The sequence below is a fragment of the Erithacus rubecula genome (genome assembly GCF_903797595.1).
Source record: "Erithacus rubecula genome assembly, chromosome: 1".
Lineage (NCBI taxonomy): Eukaryota > Metazoa > Chordata > Aves > Passeriformes > Muscicapidae > Erithacus > Erithacus rubecula.
The window spans coordinates 48,394,003-48,417,427 of NC_136658.1; the positions used below are offsets into that span (position 1 = coordinate 48,394,003).

The following is a 23,425-nucleotide window of genomic DNA, read 5'->3' on the forward strand; positions in this document are numbered from 1 at the left end:
TATGTGGCTTTCTATTGATCAGTTAGGAGAAAAAAAATATATGAAGTGCATTAATTAAGAAATAGTCGTCCAAATTACAGGTATCACAGATTAGGTCTGGCAGCTCTTTGTATGTGTAATTTGAGTATAAATTCAAGGAGTATATCATATGTGCAGCCATGGCTTGCATTCCTTACACTTCAAGAAATGCAGTAGTTTAAAAAATCCAAATTCTACATTTTTCCTATGTTGTTGGGTTGCAAGTGCAAAGTACTTAGTGTAGATGACACTACACCATAGATAATTTTCTTGCTTCTGTTCAATCTAAAAGTTCTTTAGCATTTCATATTTCAACATAAATAGATGGGATTTCTTTTTTAAATGTTGGCCAGAACACTGCTTTTCCAATAGTACTGTCAGAATATTGGGGTTTTTTTTTAGCTAGTAGATAATAACAGAACAAAAAACATATGATATGCATGAAACATACACAGCCTGAATCCTTCATTATTGTTAAATATATTTTCCTATTTTACCTGCTTAGAAATTATCTTTAAATACTCTTAAACAGTTATTTAATTATTTCTTAAAGTATACTAGACACACAATTTTTCAGTGGTATAACGATCCACTAAGAAATTAAGGTAACCTGTAGTTTTGATACATCTCTGTGTCTCCACACATACTAGTTGGCTGAAGAGATGCTCTGGAAGATGTGGGATGATAGACCCACCACTGCTGGCTTTAATGATGGTTAGAATTAATATGGCTCATCAGATGGCCAGAAGAGGCACATGTCTGCTAAACATGAGGCAAGGCCTCCTTAAGAGGGGTCATCTCCACACCTGTCTATGAACCAGAGCAATGGTTTCTCTTAAGTGTGATTCCAATGTAATGTTTAACAGATATCTCTTAGAATATGTGTGCAGTGAGGAGAAAGAAAAGGCTTGTTTATGTAAGGGAAGATGGTGTTTTCAGGTCTTGCACTCCCTCATGCCTTAGCATTTGATCTCTGTTACCATGCAGTGAACAACAGTATTACACGTAACAGTAATGCATTTTGGGTCTGCTCTTGCAGCTGTTCTTAGTAATTACTGATTTTTCGTTTTCTCTGTTTCTGGTACACTGAGGAAGAGAAGTAGGTACCTTTCTACCTGATCAGAAGACCATTTTCAGGTCTGGGTTCTGGGGACTGGGATTTTCCTGTTGCATTAAGTTACTTGGCAAGGGCTTATGCAGAGATGACTCAGCCCCTTTAAGCAGAGAACATTTGAGTAAAGTACAAGCAAAACGAGAAGAGATTATATCCAACTACATTGCAACTGCCTTACTGATTGATAAGTCCAGCCAAGATACTCAGAGGCCTCAGTGCTCATGCAGCTTAATTTAATCTTCCCAGAACTTTTCATCTGTGCTTCAGGCTCTGTCATTCTAAACAGACACATTTCAGGCTTTTGGGAATGATTCCAAACTGTCTGAGCACTGTTTTGGAGAATCTTAGTGAAGAGTAGCAGTGTGCCAGGAGCTGTAGTGTGGAGGAGCATGTTCCAGTGCCCAGGAATGCTCTGGCCACTGGTAAATTTTACAGCCTTAGAGACTGAAAGACCAGAAGCCTATTTGTCTCTCAGAGGTTTGCTTTTAAATGTTTTCCTAAGATACCTTGGTATTTGCATCTTGTTGATGACTTGTAATGGCATAAGAAGCATTTTTTTAAAAATTTCTTATTTAGTGCAAGTTCTGTGGGAGCAAATCTTAAGTGGCTGAATATCACAACAGGCATGGAAGGCATGGAAAGAGCAACTCCCATACCCAAGCATTTATGCTACCAGATTTAATCCTCTTTATTTGGGGAATATTGGAGATGTGGCAGTGTCACTTAGCGCCAAATGCTCATTTCACTGTGATTACAGTGCATCCATGTTTGTACCTGGTGTACAAGAAGTGCCAAAAACCATCCTCATGCAGCATCACTTCTTCCCTTTCTTCCCACAGAGTGTAACTACCATTTATAGTGCAAGAGGTTCTTTGTGAAGGATGGGGCAAATGCATATAGCCCCAAAATACTGACCAATATTTTTTTTCCTCTTGTAATGCCTGTAGTTGAATGCTGTAAGTACAGTTTGCATACCTGTTTTTATTGTAAACCCTAGAAGACACTCAAGCTCTAGTTTTCATTGGTATAAATTAATTTGTAGAAGGTAAATATCAGGTTTTAAAAACCTGAATACTTATTGGTCTACATATAATCATTTTCAAGTGTCTTATATCTGAAGTTTATAAAGTTGTAAATACACTGTAGTCTGGGTTCATTTTTGTGAAGCAAATTGTACCTGGCAGCCTATAGAATGATAAATTCAGTGTGTTTAGGAAGCTGTTTGCAGCACAGACATCTAAAGAATTCTTTAAAACATGATAATACTGATTCTTACTCAATTGGAGTGATTGAAGATTTTTTAATTAGTTTTATTGGGAATTATCTCATATATATATTTATATATATATGTTAAATCTGTCTTGCATGTATGTAAGTACTTAATAACTTTCAGTACTTAATTTCTCTCTGAAACAGTGAGTTAATATATTTTTCCTTATATTTTTGGGGTTTACTTTGTCCATTTCACTTGTCTTTTTTAAACTGTTAGTAAAAAATTGCACATTAACAATATTTTTAAGTGCATCTTTAAAAATTGCTTCTTATGAGTAATGAGCAACCATATTGATTTACATAATCCTGGGTGGCCCTGTCATTGTAGACATCTAAAAATGCCCTACCTGGCCTACCTGGTGCCATTCCAGAAGTTGTGTGATGTATCAGTCAGCCTTGCACTGATGGCTTAAAACTCTCATGTATCTGGGATGACACCATACACCTGTGTTTGGACAACAGAATCATTCCTGAGGTGACTATTATATTAAGGTCTCTACAAAAATGTACCCCCAAGGCAGTGAAGAGTCATGTTGCAGTGGGCTTGTGATGATTAAGCAGGTTGTCAGCAATCAAGAAAGTTGACATCAATGTGGTGGTTTTTTTCCTGACTTTCCCTCTCTGGACCTTGACCTTTTTCTGTCCTTTTTGTCTGGTGTTCCTGTTCTTCCTGATTATTAGAGCAGGCACCCTTGGTGCATATGCTGGAGCCTATAGAGGAGCTTTCAGAAGAGGAAAAAGGTAATGATTGATTCAGCTCAAAATATGCTGGCATGTGTTTCTTGAAAACAAAAAATATTATTTGATATCTGCAGTATTTTTCATTGTATTTCATTATATTTGTGTGATTTGGGTGGGAACAGTGTTTGTCAGTCTCCTGTTTCCTATTGCTTGTAAACATGATTTTCTTATCCAAATTCATTGTTTATATGAAAATCTGGCTAACTTCTTTAAAGCAGACACATTCCATATGTCTAAAGGGATTTGAACTAAGCAGAGCAAAAATGTATGATGGGGAAATGTCCTTCACTAGGAAATTTTTGGTGCTGACATTATTGCAGTATGTGCTCACTTTTTAAACTCTGCATAAGAGGATAAAGAGTTCAGGTAGAGGGAAGTTGGTGGTGGAGTTTGGAGCTGCCAACTTTCATGAATGCATCACAGATACTTCTACCAAGTAATCTCACTTGCACCTACCCATAAGCAGCCATAGCTCCATCCAGGGTTGTGCAACTCAGAATAAAGTTACACAGCCCAGCACTGGCAGCTGATGTGCCTCTTTTGAGGAGAATTTGGAAAAGGCCACATTTACAATGACAGAATAGATAGCACTGCTTCATCCAATGTGGTATTCTTCTCCTGAAGGCAGCTAATAGTACCTTAGGTAAAACACCAAATAGCTGAATAACAAAAAAATCTCTTCTGTGTTTGAAAATGAAAATCAGTCTTGAACCCTACAGCCAGTGAGTTTAAATTTCAAAGGAATGATGATGTTTTGAAAACAAAATTGTTGTTTGAATACATCTGTGTGTTGGGAGGTTTCCCCAGGGAAAATCCAATGGCTATGAACAATCTGAAATAAAGACTGCTTGCATTTTTGCCGTTCCTTCTGCAGTTTCTCTTGCTTGCCTTCTTCTCTCTTGATGGATTGTCTTTGTTTCTTCTGCTGTGCCTAAAGGCATGGCCTGAAGTGCAGAAGAAAAAAAGAAAGAATGCAGTCTGAAAAGACAGACCAAGATTTTTTTGGTTTTGATGACAGTCATTTGTAAGGGACAGTGTGAAAATTCTTGACTCAGAACATAGTTTTCTTGGCTTATGTAGGAGCTGAGACAGTGGACCAGATGTAAGGTCCCTTGTCTCAAAAGATAAAACTAGTATTTAGGGATGAATAAGAAAACAGTTCCTTAAATAATTGCTCTGGCAAAGAGGATTTGGCTTGAGTTAATTAGCAAGAATTAATATTGTCAGTAATTAGGATAATGCTAGATAGTCTTGTTACCCTTATTAGTGTGTAGTAATTAGGAATTTAAAAATCAGTTTAAATATATCTATTTTATTGTAAGGATTAACACTGAAAAGAGACAGGATTTTCAGAAGGCTCCTGGGAGACTTTCACTTTAAAATGTATTTCAAATGTCTTTTAAAATGTCTTCCACTCTAAAATGTCTCATGTATGGCTTTCTGGGAGGATTTTGTACTGGATAATGCCATCTTGTCCTGACTGGGGATAGTCAGACAGCCCTGTGTTTGCTTAAGACCAGTTGTTTGCCTCTTCTAGAACTCAGTTCTTCTGACAAATTGGTTTTAATCTCATCTCTGTCAGGGTCTGAATTGTCCACACAGTTCCCTAAAGCCGATGAGATTTCAGCTTGGTTATGTCCTCTTCAATACAGATCTAATAGTATGGCTGCTGGACTCTCTTCAGTTTTCATTACCTGCAGTTCTTTCCAGGACCCCATGGGAAGCCAGTTACTCAAAACTGCCTAATATATAATTTTGCATTCTTGAGGCTTTTCTGTCTTCTCTTTTGGGTGCTTGTCTTTCCCTTAAAGAATAATGAAAAGTAAATGGAACTGCTTTCCAATAAGCTGACATTGTTTACAAATAGAAAAAGTGGCACATTTGTTTCAAAATAAAATATTTGGAAGTCACAAATATGGAATTATGCCTTCATTCCTATTCTTGTCTATTGGGTGGCAGATGACTCTGCTGCCCTGTCAGGCATACTGGGAAGAGGCAGACTCCTGCCCAAGATTTTCCTGTTATTTCAGGGGAATTAGGAGTGTGGTTTACAGCATGCTTTCCTGGGATGTTTGATACTCTTTGTCAGTTTTGCAGACCACTACCAGACAGAAGCAGCTATCATGGTTCCACAGGTTATTGCTGCATTTAAATGCATTCAGTGAAATTTTGTCTTGCCAGTGACCCTTTACAGACAGGTTCCAAGTGGGTGTGTTTTGCTTCTTTACTTTCCTGTATGACCCTATAATACTTTGGCCTAACTTAAATGTCAATCTTCACTTTAAATGGAAGAATCTGTCTAGATGATTCTTTATTTCTTGCATAAGAGTTCTTTATTGACACAAGAGTCATTAGTGACACTTAAAGCAAGGGAAAGAGATAGGAACTTCTTTGTCTGCTTTTAAGTATGTGTGATGTCACAGACTAGCACAGATGAAAACACAACACTGAACTTTGTCCTTGAAAGATTTTTGAAGATGACTATTATCCATCATGAATTTTCTGTGTAACAGTCTGCCTCAGACTAAAGTTTTATCTTTACTAGACTTTTGAAAGTGTTACAACTTTGCAAAGGTTTAATTTCAGTGGAGGACTTTATCAGAGAACATTATGTTGCTTGAAGTTTTTCTTAAGGAAATGTTTGTAGTATCCTTGTTCTGATAGTAGTATTCTTGTCCGGCTAGAATTTAGCTGTTCTTTGAAATACCACGTTTAGAGAACTTAAGTGTCAGAAGATAGTCTTTCTTTATCAGAAGTTTTCAAATACAATGCTAGAAGTAAAGATCTTTGTTGCCAAATATTCAGCACCATATCTTTACAGTGATTCTGCTACAAGAGCAATAAAAGATATTTGTGATGGTGAGTACAAGGTGCTGAGGTACAGATTCCAAGTGAGCTGGCTTTTGTAAGCTGGCCCAGTATTTTGAAAATTACACAATTCCATGTAGATAAAAAGTGTACATGTATGTCTATGCTGTTTCTAGAGAATGCATGCTTCAGTGCAGTTTTTAATTATCTAATCTAATGTGGATTTTAAAAATATCTCTTAACAGCGTTTTTCCTTCTTATTACAGAAACAGAGAAAATTGATCTAAAACCAGATAGAAGTAACCACTATTTAATAAATGCTCTGAAGTCTGATCCTTCCTTAACTAAAGAATTGCGAGTTGTTTTGGAGCAAGCTCTGGAAGAGAAGCTGGAATCCTTGGGAATTAAAGCAGTAAGATATTGAATAAATTAAAAGAAGGGTAATCTTTGCACCACTTCTCTTCTCTTCTGTTTCACTCCTGTACTACAGTTCTCAACCTATAAAATCCAAAGCTAAATTTCTGTGTTTTAAATAACTGTCATTCCTTAACCACTAACCTGAGAGGATGGCCATCAAATTACAGCTGTGGAGGATATGGATACACTTGTGAGCAATGTTATCAACTTCTGTGATTTTTCTACAAACTCTGTGATATCTGAGGTCTAAGAGAGTGTTTGCAATGCAATTTGTTTCCTTAGGGTGTTCGTGGAATATCAAGTGATCGCTTAAATAAGATTTTGCGAGCTATTGAACATGCCAGAGAGCGCAAAGAGAGGCTGGAGCCCAACATTCATGGAATTCGAGAGCGTCTTCAACGTCAGCTTGGCTTGAGGGTTGAAGAAAAATCATTGTCTTCTAACAGACCTGATTCCTGTGCTCAGCTTCCTTGTGAAGGTTGCAGTGTATTTTGGAGCTTATTTCATTGTCTTAGGTTTTCTGACTCCTATTTAAAGTTTTATTTAACAACGTTTCTGTATAGCTGTTTTCCTGCTTTTCCATATCAATATTCAATATAGTTATGAACAACCAAACTGTTTTCTTTAAAGGGTCCTTGACATGGTGTTTAACAGCAAATATCTTAGTTCTGGCAAGATACATAGTGTTGTGTTGGGAGTGCAGGACTTTGGCAGCAAATAAACTCCCTTGCTTTCCAGCTGGTCCTCACAGATCTGAAGGGCTGAGCATAGCTGTGCTTAATTGGATTTTAACCTATTCAGCATAGTAAGTCTGATCATGTTCCCAGATGCACCAGTAGTGTGGGCTACAGTCTGAGTCTGGTACTAGATCTGCCAACAGTGACCTTAGCCTCAATCCCTCATCCCTGGCTGACTGCAGTGATAAGAGTCATGCCCTCTGCCTGATAACCTGCCACCCCCTCAGCATGCCATCATGGCCACATAATCCCTTAGCTACACATCTCATGGTGTATATCATGGAAGTCCCTTCATCATATATTTCATCCCTGTAGGCCTTGTTCCTATATTATCCACCCTGTGACTACAGTCACACCTTCAATTTGGTGCCCCTATTACACCTATTTAATGGATTTTTGGGGGGAGGTCTCTGTAGGGCAATTGCTCATACCTCTCCCCCACACCTTTCATTATACCACACCCAGATCTTATGTGTTTCTGACAGATCACTATATAGGTTTTTACATACATGTCTATGATCAAAGCAAAACATATTAGAGTCAGTGTTAACACAGCGACAACAGAATGAAGTAGTTAATTGAAAATTCCTCTAGCTGTGAGTGGCTATCTGAAGAGGGAGTCTGACCACTGATGCTGTCCATTTTACTTCTTACTGTATTCTTAATGAGGTCCTAATGAAAATTGATTAGATGCCACCAGGACTGAAATTCCCTTTCAAATTCAGTGGCATTGAGGTTACCTTTCTGATTCCAGTGGGCAAAGTGCCCTCATCTTCTTCCCTTATATTTGCTGTCACTGTAAATTTCACAAGTGAGAAGTGTGTGTGCTGCAGAATATGCTCTAGTTACCATATTGATTAGCTTCCACAGATAGAAAAAGTGAGGGTCTCCACCCTGCAGGTCAAGCAGGGGTCACTGGGGAGATGGTGGGACCAAGCTCTGGAACTGCTTCATGTGTTGCTCAGTCCACTCCCTGACTTTCCCTTTTTGAGCAAACTGTACAAGGGTTGGGCAATAATAGAGAAATCAGGGATGTTTGCACCAATATCCTAAAGTTCCCATTAACTGTTGTAGTTTTTTTAAATCTAGTCAGATTCTACCCATGCTCTACTTTTCCAAGGTGTCAAAAGCCATCAGGCTCTGACAAACTTAACCTTCATTGTGCCCTTGACACTTGGATGTAGGAATGTCTAAACCTAAGGCTGTTAACTCATTCTTCCCCTTTCTATAGTACAGGCAAACTTCATGGGGTCTTCTCCAGCTGGTATTGTATCACTGTGTTGCAAAAGTGTAACTACAGGCCCCACACCAGGTGCATGAACAATTAATCATAGGTCAGGTTACATTCTAAAGAGCCAGTGTGTTAAATACAATGTGTGTGGTTCTTTAGGATTGTCAGAAATATATATACACACATTGTATATGTATATGCATATACATTAACTTCAGGGTAGCTCTTTATAGCACTAAGGATACAATTGTATGCACCAACTTAATTTTCTGGGTCAAAACACTTGGCATAGTCAAGGATTTAATTCTGAAAGATGTCTGATCTCTGAGAACCAGCTGTAAACAAGGAGGCTTATTTTCTGCCAAATTGCTACCCTTTTTAACCAAACACATGGTAGCTCTGAACTGCTTGGAAGAAAAGAATTGCATTTTTTTTTTTTCTGTGAAATTATAGTGTGCAGCAGAGACATCTTTAATTGTAGAAATTAAATATGAAGGATACCAAATATTGATTGTAAGAATGACATAGATAACTTTTCTTATAGAAAAACACAGGCTCAATCCATTGGGAATTTCCTCATCTGCCACACCTCAAAAACCATCAAAGTGGTCGCCATCAGCTGTCCACCCACCTGGACAAAGAACAGTCATCCCTGAGTATAGTTCTACACCCAAGTAAGAGATGCCATTCTAGAAACACTCATACCTCAGATAACAGTTCTATGGATTTGGGTTTTTGTGGCTGATATTAATATTTCCTCAATTGTAAGAATTGAGGAAAGAATTCACATAGCTTCCATATAAGCCTTATGCTTGCTGAAAGTTTTGAAATAACTTGTCTTGTTATTTTTAGACCCAGGAAGATTCTTGGAAGTGGAGTTTCCAGAAAGACACCTAGCATCACGTATGTTTTGTTTCCTTGCCTTTTTGAAGAAGATATTTTTAGTGACATGTTTGCCACACAAAAACTATTATTAAGCTAAAATCATAAACACTCTCTGGGCCGCTTACTTAATTTTTTTTGGTTTAAAGTCTTACTCCATTTGAGTGTGTTATTATAATCCCTGAAAATATAGCATGTTTTTCTTTCAGCATATGTATTCTTTGTTGTGGTTGAGAAAGAGAGATACTCAATAAGATCGATAACTTCCCTAAGTTTCTGTCTTAGATGCTTTTTCTGACTGTGTTAAAAGCATTTAGAGACTTTGGTGACCTAATTTTTTCAATTTATTGAAATTTTCATACTACAACCAAAATTAAGTACAATATTCCATTCAATTCCATACAATATTCCATACACAATGTTCCATTCACATCAGGTACATTGGTTTGCCACTTTCTGCACTGAAAAATTCCCACATCTAACTGATGTCACAGGAGACTTTATGTGGCACAGATTCCTTGACTCTGAAACTTGCTTTACTTGCTGATCCATGAAAGCCCACCTGTCATTGCCTGGCAAGACTTGTTTTATATTAGTCTCTTGTTGTGTAAATGAAAAGAGTCACGTGTATGAGAGCATTTTGGGATAACTTTCTGAGTTTACTTAGCAGCATGATTTATTTTAAATTTTTCTTTTTAATAGTTAAAATTTAGGGGAGATTCAGTCTTTTTGAACTAAGAAAAATGCACATTATTGGAAAGGAGAATACTAGGAAGCTTAAACATGTGTGCGTTGGTGCACACCCTGAAACCCAATGAGTGCTCCCATTGTTGTATGTGGTTTTCCTTAGAACACCACCATTCAGCTCAGAGGAGGAAGCTGATGAAGATGATATGAAACAGTCTTATGTAACACCAGAGAAAGTGCAAAAGCGGTCAAAACCATCCAGCAGCATAGTCCATGCTTTTCAGAGGCCTTTTGGCAAAAGCAATGGGGATACAATGGAGGAAAATGGAACTGAAGAAACTGAAACACCTGCTAAAACTCCTAAAGGTTTTTCACTGCATTTGTATATGGATGTTGTAACAGCTGTGCATGATTTTGCATTTCATGGTAATAGTTCTGTGTTAGGAAACAAAATGAAGGCAGACTACCTAGTCTTGAGTGTATATTTATACAGGTAAACACTTCATGTTTTCTGTTAATGTATTACTTAGAGATGTATATGATCTTCTATATAAATGCAGAAAAAGACAATCTTTGTCTCAGAGAGACTTATTTTTATTTTGGGGAAGATTTCTAGAGGGTTTACAGTAAAGTCCCTCCTTGCAAATGGAAAATGTCAATTTAATTTTGTCTGAATTTTAGGAACAGTTATTCAAAAACTGGCCAAACAAGTTGGAGATACTCTTTCTAATCATGGAAATAAGAGCAAACCAGCTGGAGGAATTAATGTTGCACAGGCATTTATTAAGAAAGAAGAGGTAAAAGAACCGAAGGTATAACTTTTAATATTAGCATTATTGCATTTAGTAACTGAACTATATGTATGTTACTTCTTTTTTTTTTCTTTTTCCATGCTGAATTCATCTTGATGCAGCAAAGAACTTAATTATCCAAGACAGTTTTGGAATTTCAGCTAAGTTGTCTTTTTGAGTACACCTGCACTGGTGTATAGAAAAGTGCTAGCAAGGGACCAGTGGCAAGTGACTTCATCCACACTACTTTTTTAGCTTATACCTTGCTTGGTTTGGATCACTACAGCTCAAAGTTTGGGCATGGTATCATTCTTCTATTCTAGCAGCATAGAGAGTCCTCCTTTACTTGTTTTCCTAATGTCTTGTTTTGATGGAGGGGAAGAGGAATTTGCTTATCTAATATTTAAAAACATTATCACTAGAGCTTTATCTAATATGGAACTCTTAAATACATTTTAATGAGAGGACAAGTTCCATTGGTGTTTGTTCTGCATCAATCCACAATCACATACTGCTTTCAGACTACATCAAATAAGTTGCTGTCCATTAAGTATGGCATGTGTTCACCAGCAGAATACTAACACAGTAGATTATTTACACCTCAAGCTCCTAAGGTCCTGGTCTTCTCAGTTTAGACTTCTATAATTGGCACACCATTTTGCTGCAATTTGGGGTGTTTGTCTGAACAATTTTTAAAAGGAACCAAAGTTACTCCAAATGAGAAGTCAACAGCAGACAGTGATTTTTTTTTTTTTTTCGGTTTGAGTAGTTGTTGCTAGATTGAAGTAGACAGACAGGTACTGGTTCTAGCATTCAATACAGCATTTTTTCACTAAATTAGCAAATAACAATTACTTAGAATCGTATTATCCATAATAAAACTGATACCTTAGGTCTTCTTGGCTGTGTGTTAAATCTGAAACTCATCACTCCCCCCAGAAACAGGGACACTTCTCTTTCATTTTCCAGAAAGGGGTGATTGTCTTAATCAACTTTGGCCATGAGGGTAGCATAATAACATTTAGCCTGCATCCTTGTAATTGCTGTTGATGACACCTAAGTTGTCTTTTGGCTGTGTGGGAGCTGCAAATCTCACCAGACTCAATATTATCAAAGCAGACATGACTATTACAGTACAATTTCCTATTTAGCATTACTTCCAAATTATTTGTAATGCTAGATTTTACAAGACCACTAAATGTTCACAGCTAAATTGGCAGGATGGTTTTGTAAAGATCTTTAGATGGTAGGTCATTGTGTTCAGGAATTTGGGCTTTAAGAGCAAAGACCTGTAGCAAAATAAACTTTAAAACCTATGTTTTAAAAATGCCACTGATAATCTCTCTTTCCACATCTTCCAAGACCCTGAACCTTAAGGCAAGTACTGGGGGAATTGAATCCCTCCTATTGTCATAAATGGTTGAGTTTGAGACCCGCAGAGAAGCCTGAACTTATACAAGTCCATGGGACCCAGTGAGATTCTTCCCAAGGTCCTAAGGAAATTTGTTGATATAGCTGCCAAGCCATTCTTCCATGATAATTGAAAAGTCATGTGTAGTCTCTGACTGAAAAAAGGAGAATAAACTAATTTTTTAAAAAAGTAAGAAGGAGAACCCAAGGAACCACTGGCCTGTTAGTCTCACTTCTGTGCCCAGAAAGATCATGGAACAGAAAATTAGACTATAATGAAAGGACAGTAGGTTTAGATTAGATATTAGGAAGAAATTCTTTACTGTGAGGATGGTGAGGCACTGGAACAGGTTACCCTAAGAAACTGTGGATGCCCCATCCCTGGAAGTGTTCAAGGTCAGGTTGGAGGGGGCTTTGAGCAACCTGGTCTAGTGGAAGGTGTTCGCTCCCATGGTAGGGGAGTTGAACTCCATGATCTTTGAAGTCTCTTCCAACCCACACCTTTCCATCATTTTATGAAAAATATTGTTGCAGTAATTCATTTAGAATACATTGTGTCACTGATCCTGTATGGACACCGTGAGTTCAGAATAAGCTTATGAAACCAGGGCAGGCACTACTTTTTTCCTGGAATCTTTACAGAAGAACACATCTTCTTGTATGCTTTGGTAACCATATGCATATATTTATGGTCATATTTATATATTTAATATAGATGTCTTTATAGAAGTCTTTGTGTAAATAAAACTATTTAGCAGTTTTGATTGGTGCTGTGTATCTACACTCGATCAAAACTGAATTCTCTTTGAAATTGACGTGTTTATCTCTATTTTTCTATTTTAACAATCATTTGTGACTTCTTGAATGTTTGAGGAAACTCTTCCTCCAGCATTTCTCAATATATGTGACTGACCTTCCCATTACCACACCCTCCAAATGCAGATAATTTGAAACAGCACAATAATGAATTCTGGTATGTTAATAATACAGCACACTGAGCAGATCTGTCAGTTTTTGAAAAACAGTTTGCAATGTTAAAATGGAGTTATGTTGCAAGGTAAAGCATTGCTGCAGTCTCTTCCCCACTTTGGAGACACACAACATGTTCATATTTGTTGATTTTTCTCTAGCATATACATACCTTACATTGTTTTCAAATAGCATCTGAACCCTCCTTCCGTGCAGTGGAAGCACCATCTAGATCCTTACTGTAATAATGGAGACTCCAGTGAAATAAGGTTTTAGCTTTGTGAGAAACCACTGTTTGCTTTCCACAGTTAAGCTCTCTAAAAATAGCTCAAATCCATTGAACCATGTCTGACTGAAAAATAGGGAAATTCTGTAGCTCTTCTTGCTAAAGCTGAATGAAGATATTTAGTTCTCAGGCAGATGAGGTAAGAAGGACCATAGACTCACTGTGTTCAGGTTCATCTGTTTGAATTGACTCTCATTTTGTGAACTTAGTATACAAATCCACCACTTAATTAAAATATGCTTGTACATGCTGACACAGAGCCTTGAGGGGAATGTATATTTAAAGTTTGAACATCATGCGGTTGTTAAAATTTTCATTATTTAATTTTCTCTTTAAATAAATTAGTTTTAAATTGAAAAGGCCTTTACTGCAGTATTTTTCCTAGTTTGGCAACAGAATGCTTGTAAACTGCCACCTTGCATGTATCTTTATTTTCATGTAAGTAATCTACATTCTAATGCTTAAAGGACTTTCATCTCACTGGAATATCCCAGAAAAGATAATCCTCTAGTTTTGGAATTAAACCATTGAATTAATATCATTTAGGTAATTGAATTAATGTGGAATTTAAAACTGTGATGATAGATTTCATAGAGACCATGTGCCAGTGCATTTTTCTTTAGCAATTTCACATTGTTGAGTTTAGTAAAGAACTCAGCACGTCTTGAGCAGAGGAAAAAATGCCTGTCTTTTTTTGTCCCTGTTAGCTCACAGAAGCTGTTGAAGATGATTGGGCTATTTCATCAGTAGAGGAAGACATTTTATCCATGAAAGATGACAGAGGTCAGAAGGGGATGACAGTTCAGAAAAATGAGCTCAATGCTGCATCTGTAGTACATGCATGGGGCCTTCCCAAGAAAAATGCACCAAAGGAGGAAGGTAACATATTCATAAATGACTGACCCACCTGGAGGAGGATTAAGTACAGTGTATTACACACTGAAATTCAATAGATGGTGTTTTGTAAGAAAAGAAAAAGAAAAAAAAATCTGTGTTTGGTTTCTTGCCTTACCCATATCATGTTTTTATGATATATGGACTATATATGATACATAAACCACACATTCATATACAGAGATACCAAATTAAATTTGAGGTTTTTAAACAGTAATATTATCAGACTTCAACTTCATCTTAAAAATTAATCATCTGAGATTTTTTTTCCTTCTCATATTTAAGGGAGAAGGGAACTCACTTTGTCCTGGGAATAACAACAACATTTCTGGCTTGTTCACAATATCTAACTGACGTACCAGCTGAGATAAATATTTGAACTAGTGCTAAAGTAAAAGCCTCAATCTTACATATAATTTATACAGTAGTTTCTAACCCTAACATTTCAGTGTATCTGAAGGTTAAAGCTGTGTCAGCTGCATAAAGATACTTCTGATTATTTTTGAAGGGGAAGTAAGGTTGACACTGACTGTTTGTGCTTTATGTTCTGTGAGAGAAACAATGTACATATTATCAACATTTGTCATTTCCTTACTGGCTGCAGTTTGTGGACTTCCTGAAGTCCACAGGTGTTTGCTCACATAGGATGTAATTTTATCTTACAAAGTAAAAATATCCCCAAAAGAGTATTAATAGTTATTAATTGTTTTGTCTGTTTGTTTTAACAGGCCTTCATGAAGCTGATAATACAAGCACGTTAAAAAGCAGCTTAGTCACTGTGACAGACTGGAGTGATTCTTCAGATATATAATTGTTCCACTCCTGATGGGAGATCCTGGTTTTGGGTTCTGCTGGGATTCAAAATGCAGGTGAAAACATCAAGTGTTTCCCAGTAACTTCTCTCATTGGTCCTGTAATAACAAGGAATACTGTTTACAGAGCTCTTGTGTCTTTCAGTCTGACTCTGAAAAAGAATATTGAAATATGCATTACTGACCATGTCTGTTTGGAAACAAAGCAATTCTTCTCTCTCTCTTTGCGGCAGTTTAACCCCAGCCAAGCCCCTGTCAGCCACTCACTCACTCCCTCACATGTGGAACTGGGGAGAGACTTGGAAGAGTAAAAGTGAGAAAACTTGTGGGTGGAGATCAAGGCAGTTCTGTAGGGAAAGCAAAAGCAAAACAAGGAATTCACTGCTCCCCGTGGGCAGACAGGTGTTCAGCCATCCCAGGAGAGCCGGGCCCCATCACGACTAATGGGGACTTGGGAAGGTAAACCACTCCAAGAGTCTTCCTCTTCCTCCTTCTTCCCCCACTGTATATATTGAGCATGATGTCACATGGAATGTCCCTTTGGTCACTTTGAGTCACCTGCCCCACCTGTGTCCCCTCCAAACCTCCTGTGCACCCCCAATTTCCTCACCGATGTGGTGGTATGAAAAACAGAACAGGCTCTGTGCAAGCCCTCCTCAGCAATACCAGAAACATCTCTGTTATCAACTCTGTGTCCTGCACAAATCCAAGACACAGCCCATACCAGCCATGGTGAAGAAGATTACCTCTACCCCAGCCAAAACCAGCACACTTATGAGTTCAGTGTGAAGATCTCTTTCATTTCTCTGAGGTGAAGGTTTTGCCTCAAATGTTTACATTAAAGATTGAAACTGGTCTTGCAAGAAAGTCTATTAACCAATGAACAGAATATACTGCAGAGTATTACTTTATACAATTTTTATGCATATTTTATTGTATTTTATAATGAACTTTATATAAAATTGTCAGCATTCAAAAGAAAATATGTCCATGTATTAAACTATTAAGTTTCTACCATGGTTTACAATAAATACCAAATGAAAAGAAAAAGGCCTCAGCTCTAAAACTAATCATCATTAAATGCCTTCTATATGGGGAAGTTGGTTTGTTGGGTTTGTTTTTTTTTTTTGTTTTGGAGTTGAGTCTTTGTTAGTATAAAAGGACAACAACTGGAAAAAAAATTACAATGTCAAGCCACTTAAGGAAAGCACTGATCTGCCATTGCAGAAGTACTTGACATTTCTAGTTGGTCCATATTGGCTGCCTTCTTAAAATAACAAAGTAGTATTTCTACTCAAATGAAGTACAAAAGTAACATAAAACAAAAAGAACCTTGACTTTGTAGTTTTAATGTAATTTAGATAATATCAGATACAAAACTTTTTCTATACCGTGCCATTATTAAATAGGACTGTTCATTTTTAATATTTACAATGTTGTCCCAAAATAACCAATTTTTATTGAAACTCCACAGGTCCATCAGTTCAAACTTCACGAGAAACCTGAGTTCGTGTCTGATTTTAGGGACCCAGCCTAGAAAGCATTTTGTGGTTATTTGTAATCTCTCTTCTTATTTATTGACATGTATTCCCTCAAAAGTCATCACCTTTCCATGGACAGACAAAGAAAAAACACTAGCTGAATTTTTGAACTGAAATATGATGTATGTGATGCCATTCCCATAAGCAGCTGACATGACAAACTGAATTAGTAAATACCTCATTTATTTTTTTTTTCAAGAATGCAACATCAGCTCATGATTTCCAGGTACAAACTTTACAATACCAACATCAATCTTAAAATATTATATAATAAAATTTACATCAATATGTAAAAAGCTGCAAGTTAATATTTGTAAAAGTCATTAGTGGTAAGTACAGGGGGGTTGGGGTGGGGGGAATCACTCTGAATGAAACGTACAAAATCACGTTTAAAAACGCTTTCAGTCTTCCCAGAGTGCAACTAAACATAAGCGTTCTTGTCAAAGTGCTTGGGTGGGGTTTTGTCAGGGACACTGTTGTGGACCTTTGTACGAGAAGACATCACAGATGTGGCTCCATTATAGGCATACCCCCTCCTGAAGAGAAAAAAACAACCATTTACAGCTCGTCCCACACACAGGTGACATCTGCATCCAGGCATTCTAGTAATAAAGCTAGAAGAAATTAAAGGGAATGTACCTACAAATTTCAGGGGAAGGGGCATGTTCCTACTCTGTGTGGTCCCATTCTAATTAAACATTGCTACCCCAGTTGTCTTTGCATCTGTCTTTACACTTTTCTGTAACACAAATCCCTTATTCACAGTTAAGTAAATTAGGGCCTAATCATGAAATAATTTAAATTGAGGCAGATCCTAGGTGAATAGTTACTCCCTTCAGCTGTTCCTCTTTGTTGTCGCCCCTCTTCAGTTGCTGGAGGTCCCACTGCCACCAACTGCTTGCTTTTGATCTGATAATTTGAGATTAAAGAAACTTGTCTATTCATGCCTATAAAGCCACCTGACCACTTTTCCTACATCAGCAAATGCACTGTTTTGTAGCAGTAGCAAATTTATTAAATATATATATAGCTATATAGATATATCTCGCAAGTATTTTTTCTGAGTCAATAGCTTTTCTTATTTTTATTAACAGTGGACAGAGCATTATTCTTAAATCCCCTTATTTTCTTTTGTCCACACAATCTTTTTCAGAATCTCATTACAAAGTGTTTTGGAACAGTAATCAAACTGCATATATATATAGCAAGTAAAAATGCAGAGGTATTGATTTCTTTCAGTAAGTACAACTTGTGTTTTACCTTGCAGAATTACTGTTTTCAGCTATTGAGAAGCAGAATATAATGCCACCAATTATGCAGAGTGAAGCTCCAGCCCATCCAATGAACAAAGCTGCTCCTAATTCATACCTACAAGAAGTCAATAAATGTATTTAACAAAAGAGAGCATGGATTTAACTGGGTTATTTCCAGAATAAAATAACTAAATATAATATTTCTCTTTAATAACTTTCCACTGACACATAAATTATTTGCTGCAAAATCAGCAGCTCTGCCGTTCACCCATGTTCTTTTCATTATTTCCCTCTGACTCAGGAGGCAAACTCTGTCCCTGCAGTACACTTGGGCAATGCTTCTGTCCCTGCTCAGTCAGGGTTAGGGGTTAGGGTTAGGCCTGGCCTTTGTGCATCTCTTCCTGGATTGCTTTGCTCTGGGGTTTATGTCATTCTTTGGCCTTTTTATAGCACTAGCTCCTTCATTTCAGTTTTGTTTCCTTTGGCTCCCAAAACAAACTGGACTGAGGCTTTTGCTGGGCTAGAGACTACAAATTCTGCCTACAACTCTCCTTAAGTTTTCCCTCTGGTTCTCAGGATCTGACTTTATCCTTCATCATCCACACACCAGCCTCCTTAAAATATGAGGGTTTGTACATATGCATAATATGCATATACAATATACATGCACAGGTGTGTCTGGTATAAGGAGTTGCACACACAGGTGCATGTTCCAGCATCTTTCTCCTTCTCTAGTGCCTGTGGCTGGATTCTATCTGGAAGAAACTGCTCCCAAGCACATCCATGGGCAGAGCTCACAGTCACTAGCAATGATCCTCCTTGCTGCCTGGGCTAGCCACAAACTCTTTGCTGCCAGGAACTGTTCCATTTGTCTCTGAGAGAAGACAGTGGTGCTTTAGGAGCACTATCCCTCAAAGCCCACATTTCTAAAGCAACAGTAGTAAATGAAGGCAAAGAAGGGCATTGGGAAGAGATTATTTTCTTTCCCCTCAGTACCAAAGCTCCAAACCAAGCAGCAAACCATGGATCCTTGTCTGCTCCATTCCCCAGCTCTTTGCCAGAATACCACTCTTAAAGCACTTTTAGGATGACTTGCATTAGGCTGCAGCCTAACAGTCTCCAGAGTCTGCTATTCCTCACCTTTAGAACAAACTTTTGTGTCTCTGGCTCTTTCTCTGCTGCAGTTCCCCCTTAAGGAGACCTTTATCTCCTCCAGACGTCTGGGATCCTGCATGGAAACACAGGTCCCTGTCCCCTCCACACTCAGCCACAACTATCAACCAGGAGTCTGTGCTGTTCAAGCAGCTACTAAATTGATTTGTAGTCAACTGAGGTGAAGCAGCCAAATAAAATGGCCTGTCTGTGCAACTGCAACACTGTGGAGTTGCACTTCTCAGCTACTTCTGAACATTTCCATGTGCACAGGCTCTAATTCCACAATACCAAAATACCTAACTGAAAATAGTTGTCAGGTGTTCTGAAAACCCTGTATCTTTACAAAATGGTGCTGCAGAAACACTCAATGAGAGTCCAGTGAGGTGTTACAAGACCCCAGACCATAAATCACCTCTGGACCAAGAGGCACACACAAGATTCATGAAGAGCACATGAGGATCAGGTGCACAGACTGTGAGGGCATAAAGACCCAGGGATTTCTTTGTTCAGGCTCCCTCTCTGGAGTCACCAAGCTCAAGCTGAAATAAACTGACTCTGCCTCAGAACCCTTCCTCAACACCAGCATGGGGCTTACGGACCCAACCCCCAATTTAAACTGCTGGGAACCATAGCTCTTTCCACCCAGTCCCATTTCACTTCAAAATCTGCCAAACCTGTAAAATTTTCATTCTACTTATGCTCACATTTCCAACCACCTTGCTACAGTTTTCACATGACTCAAAGAGATTTTTGAGTCTCCAAGGACAGGGGGTTCTCTGATCAGAAGCAGAGATCCACATCAGATCTCATCACCTAAGATCCCATTATAGTCAACATGCAAGAAATACAAAGTGCACTTCTAAACCACTTTCAAGGCACCTCTTTCATTGCTCTGTGACAGCAGATCAAAGGGACTAGCTCAGATATGAGGTAACCCCTCATGGGGATCCCTCCATCCCTACAGGACTGCCAGAGCACACCTAAGGTACAAGGACCAGAATTTGGCTCCCCACAGAAGTTGATGCAGATCACCAGTGCTGGAGAATAGAGCTGGACCAAAATCCAGGGAGGCTCTTGCAGGTCAACTTATTTGGCAAGACTGTTTGCCTAGAAAGTGGGAAACACAAGTTTCCGTATTTTTGTCTAACAACACAAAATAGTTGACCAGAAGCTGAGGGATTTAAGGAGACCAAGCACTGTCTTCCCTTCCTGAAACTCTTCAATTGTACAGAAAATAAATCATTACTGTATTTGATAGAATTGGGTGGAAAAGGGGTACCTGAGTGTTACCTACTAGTTGGGACAGAAGACATAGAGTTTGGCCTTTGTAGTTGGGATTGTTTGACCTTTGGAAGCAACATTTGTTACTATACCATGATTAATGGTATTAATTAGATTAAATACCATGATTATACCAGATTGTCTGTATGGCCCTTCTTAGGTGACTGCCACATCACCAGGTGAGAGTTGCAGAGCTGTCCTGATTGGTCTTTTTCCACATCTTCAGAGAAAGCAACCATCATTTATACTGGTTTATATGGTACTTAGGAGGAAAACTCAAGATTTTCAATTACATATCAATGTCTATATGGGAAGTTAGGTAATTTGGACAAACAACTCCATTTATCAATAACAATGATCACAGCTATGTGAGTTCAAACTTTGTCAAGGGACAGAAATTATAAAGACTGTAAGAGTTGGGGTTTTTTTAATTAAAAATTGTAAAGGAGGCTGGAGGGAAATCCTGATGGCTGACACAAAGTGCTGAACATCTTATGTCATTTGTTTCCCACTAATAGTGTCTGTCTTTGACACTGTCAGAATAACTTCAGGAGAGAAATGTGCAGTAAAAGACAAAAGGTTGAAACCCTCTCTCAATGAAGAGAATTCCAAATTTCCACAATATACCAGCGAACATACTAAATGCACCTGCAATGCATTACAAAGTAAGGGTTCTGATGCCTAGAAAGATGGCAACAAATGGAAATTTTACATTGGTTGAGAGAGGAAGGAGCTGAATGCCACCATTAGCTCAGTCTTGCATTAGCAAGGCCACTGCACAAGCTATGTGCATTTTGCATGGCTCAAATTAAAATTTCAGGATTTCCTCTCTGCCTTTATCTTTGCAGTAGTGATTATGTCTGCCCACAGATGAACTATGCTAGTTGTCCACAAAAAAAGGTAATCTCTGGAGAGGATGTTTTACTGCCATTATTTCAATATTTAAACTGGATTTCTCATTCTTTCAGAGTAAAATTCCATTGTGAGGTCTGCCTGTTCTTTTGCAGCAGACAAGGGTAGGAATACAGTGTAGGTGAAGCACTTCTGGCAACAACCATGGTATTTTTCACTAAGAACAGTAAATCTGATGAATAATTAACTTCTGTATATATAGCCAGTCTCCATTTTCTTCAAAGAACCTCACATCCTTCTTTCTTTTGCAGGCCTTTCAGTCCTGTCTTCATTTAATCCAATAAGCAGAAACTATAAGAGAATTATGGAGAAAACTAATACAAGACAGTGTGGAGTAAACAAATACTGTTTCAGGACAGGAAAAACAGTGTCAACCCTACTGCAAATGTAGATCTCTTTAGTGTTATTTATTCAGACAATTTTTTTTTGTCAAAGTGAAACATGAAGATTCAGGGTTCCTTACTGATCTCTTACTTGGGTCTCAGGGAAATGTATACCCAATGTCTGACATATCCTGGAATCACTGCCAAGAAAACTTTAAAATCCACATCTTTTAAAAGAGTTTACATCAAGTATGAAGGAAAACCAGGAAAGTCTATGATGCTGTAATTTACAGCCAACATTTTCAGACTTGGTAGTTAAGATGTCAATCCAAAATCCAAAAGTTGGTTTGTGGATTGCTGCTTTTGCAGGCACTGAGAATTTGCAGTTTTAAAGGGAGTCTTTAGAGTTGCTCCTTATCTCTGGTATGGATCCTAAAATTCTATAAATACTCTCTTAAATTTAATTACAAGTATAGGCAAAGCATTTATGTTGGTGCTTATAAGGTCGTGGGTTTTACAAGTTTTATGATCCAAATTTCAGTCACCTGGATTTGAAAATCTGTCAGCAAAATTCCACCAAGCCTGCAGAAACCTCTCAAGAGGAATCAAGATTGCGCAGTGCTCGACACCTTTATGAAAGCCACCATCTATCAAAGGCTCAAGGAAATATTTTTTTCCTTTCCCTATTGAATGATGCACCTAATGAGCCCCTTTGTCTTGTGCAATCCTTTTGCTGCACCTCTGGCATCCAGGCAGGCTTCACTCCCAATTAACCCCAGCGCCTGCCAGCCCACAGCAGAGCTGGGCTCATGGATTGCAGAGCAATCACTGTGCAGCAGTCTTTGTTCACTGAATTTCAGCACCTGGTCGCTCCAGTTAGAAATTGTGATTTAGTAAAACTGCAGCCCACTCTCCTCCTCTGCCCAAGGGGAGAAGCAGCTGCTCTCTGTCTAACAGGCTCTGGTGCACAGTAGGAAACATAAGATCTACTTTTTTGAAAGATTTATGGGTATAGGAAAGTACTTACTTTTGTGCAACAAAAGAAGGGTCAAAGAACTCAGACGTAATCCTGTTTGCATACAGGGAACAACTAGTCATAGAGCACAACCCTGAAAAGCATAAGACAAACCATTCAGTGGAGCTGGCAGCAGAGCTTTGGGCCTGACCCTGAAGTCAACGAAGTCATGGAGGATTGTTCACGGGTTTCTGTGGAAAAGAAGCTGCTCCGGTATGACTTCAAATATGCAAACTGATAGAAATAAAGTATATTTACCAGACAGTATGAAAATCAGTCCAGCTAAACAAGCAATTTTTGCTTTAGTCTGATCGGAGCCTCCAACTTTTGTACATTTCATCCCAAGCAGTCCAAAAATAGCACCGAAGAAGCCCAGGCAGACAGCAGAGATCATCAATCCTCTGCAGGCTTGGATGTAACCTGTGAGAGAAAAGAGCAAGGCTAATATGAGAATTGGGACCATGACAAGTTTTGCTATCATTTCCCTCCCTCTGTGCAGCATCAGGCACTCACTATTGCAAATGGAATCAGACTTTGGCTGGAACAATATCACTTTACCATGTAGTATGTTCTTGTTGTGATGTGTGCCCTTTGCTGGGCATTATCACCCATGCCCAGTTCATAAGAGCTGTGGCACTCAGGGCTCCAAAATACTATCCCATGGCATTGAGTATAGCATCTGCAAGAGGTTGTACCCATGAGGTTTAGAAGAGCAACTCCATGTGATCTGATGAGGGGCTCTCACAGGTTGCAGAGCCACCCTGTGCACCCAAAGCAAGCCTCACATCAGTCCTGTTGTGTGTGTGTGTGTGTCACAGGTACAACATGACTGGCAGTGAGGCTGGCAGCAGTGACCCTGGCTGGGGTCCTGGGCCT

General features: G+C 38.4%; 2 protein-coding genes across 4 annotated transcripts in view; one reads left to right on the forward strand and one right to left on the reverse strand.

Annotated features, from left to right (window-relative positions):
• DZIP1 (DAZ interacting zinc finger protein 1) overlaps positions 1–16,906 on the forward strand; it is a 42,729-nt gene extending 25,823 nt beyond the window's left edge. The window contains exons 13-21 of one of the 2 annotated variants that reach the window (XR_013773861.1): positions 6,220–6,365; positions 6,653–6,848; positions 8,883–9,012; positions 9,191–9,241; positions 10,071–10,273; positions 10,589–10,719; positions 14,071–14,242; positions 14,986–15,126; positions 16,544–16,906. Coding sequence is in view for 1 of the 2 variants with exons in the window: in XM_079302818.1 (XP_079158944.1) it covers positions 6,220–6,365; positions 6,653–6,848; positions 8,883–9,012; positions 9,191–9,241; positions 10,071–10,273; positions 10,589–10,719; positions 14,071–14,242; positions 14,986–15,068 (1,112 nt within the window). In the remaining variant the exon portion in view is untranslated. Of the gene's footprint in view, positions 1–6,219; positions 6,366–6,652; positions 6,849–8,882; positions 9,013–9,190; positions 9,242–10,070; positions 10,274–10,588; positions 10,720–14,070; positions 14,243–14,985; positions 15,198–16,543 lie in introns of those variants that run through there. The other variant, XM_079302818.1, reaches the window with a different exon arrangement.
• Positions 16,777–23,425, reverse strand: part of CLDN10 (claudin 10) — a 53,006-nt gene continuing 46,357 nt past the window's right edge. For both annotated transcript variants that reach the window (XM_079302827.1, XM_079302826.1), the window contains exons 2-5: positions 22,808–22,969; positions 22,562–22,643; positions 17,871–17,978; positions 16,777–17,146 (exon numbers count right to left, since the gene is read on the reverse strand). In XM_079302827.1, the coding sequence (XP_079158953.1) occupies positions 17,032–17,146; positions 17,871–17,978; positions 22,562–22,643; positions 22,808–22,969 (467 nt within the window). In that variant the 3' untranslated portion in view covers positions 16,777–17,031. The remainder of the gene's footprint in view (positions 17,147–17,870; positions 17,979–22,561; positions 22,644–22,807; positions 22,970–23,425) is intronic.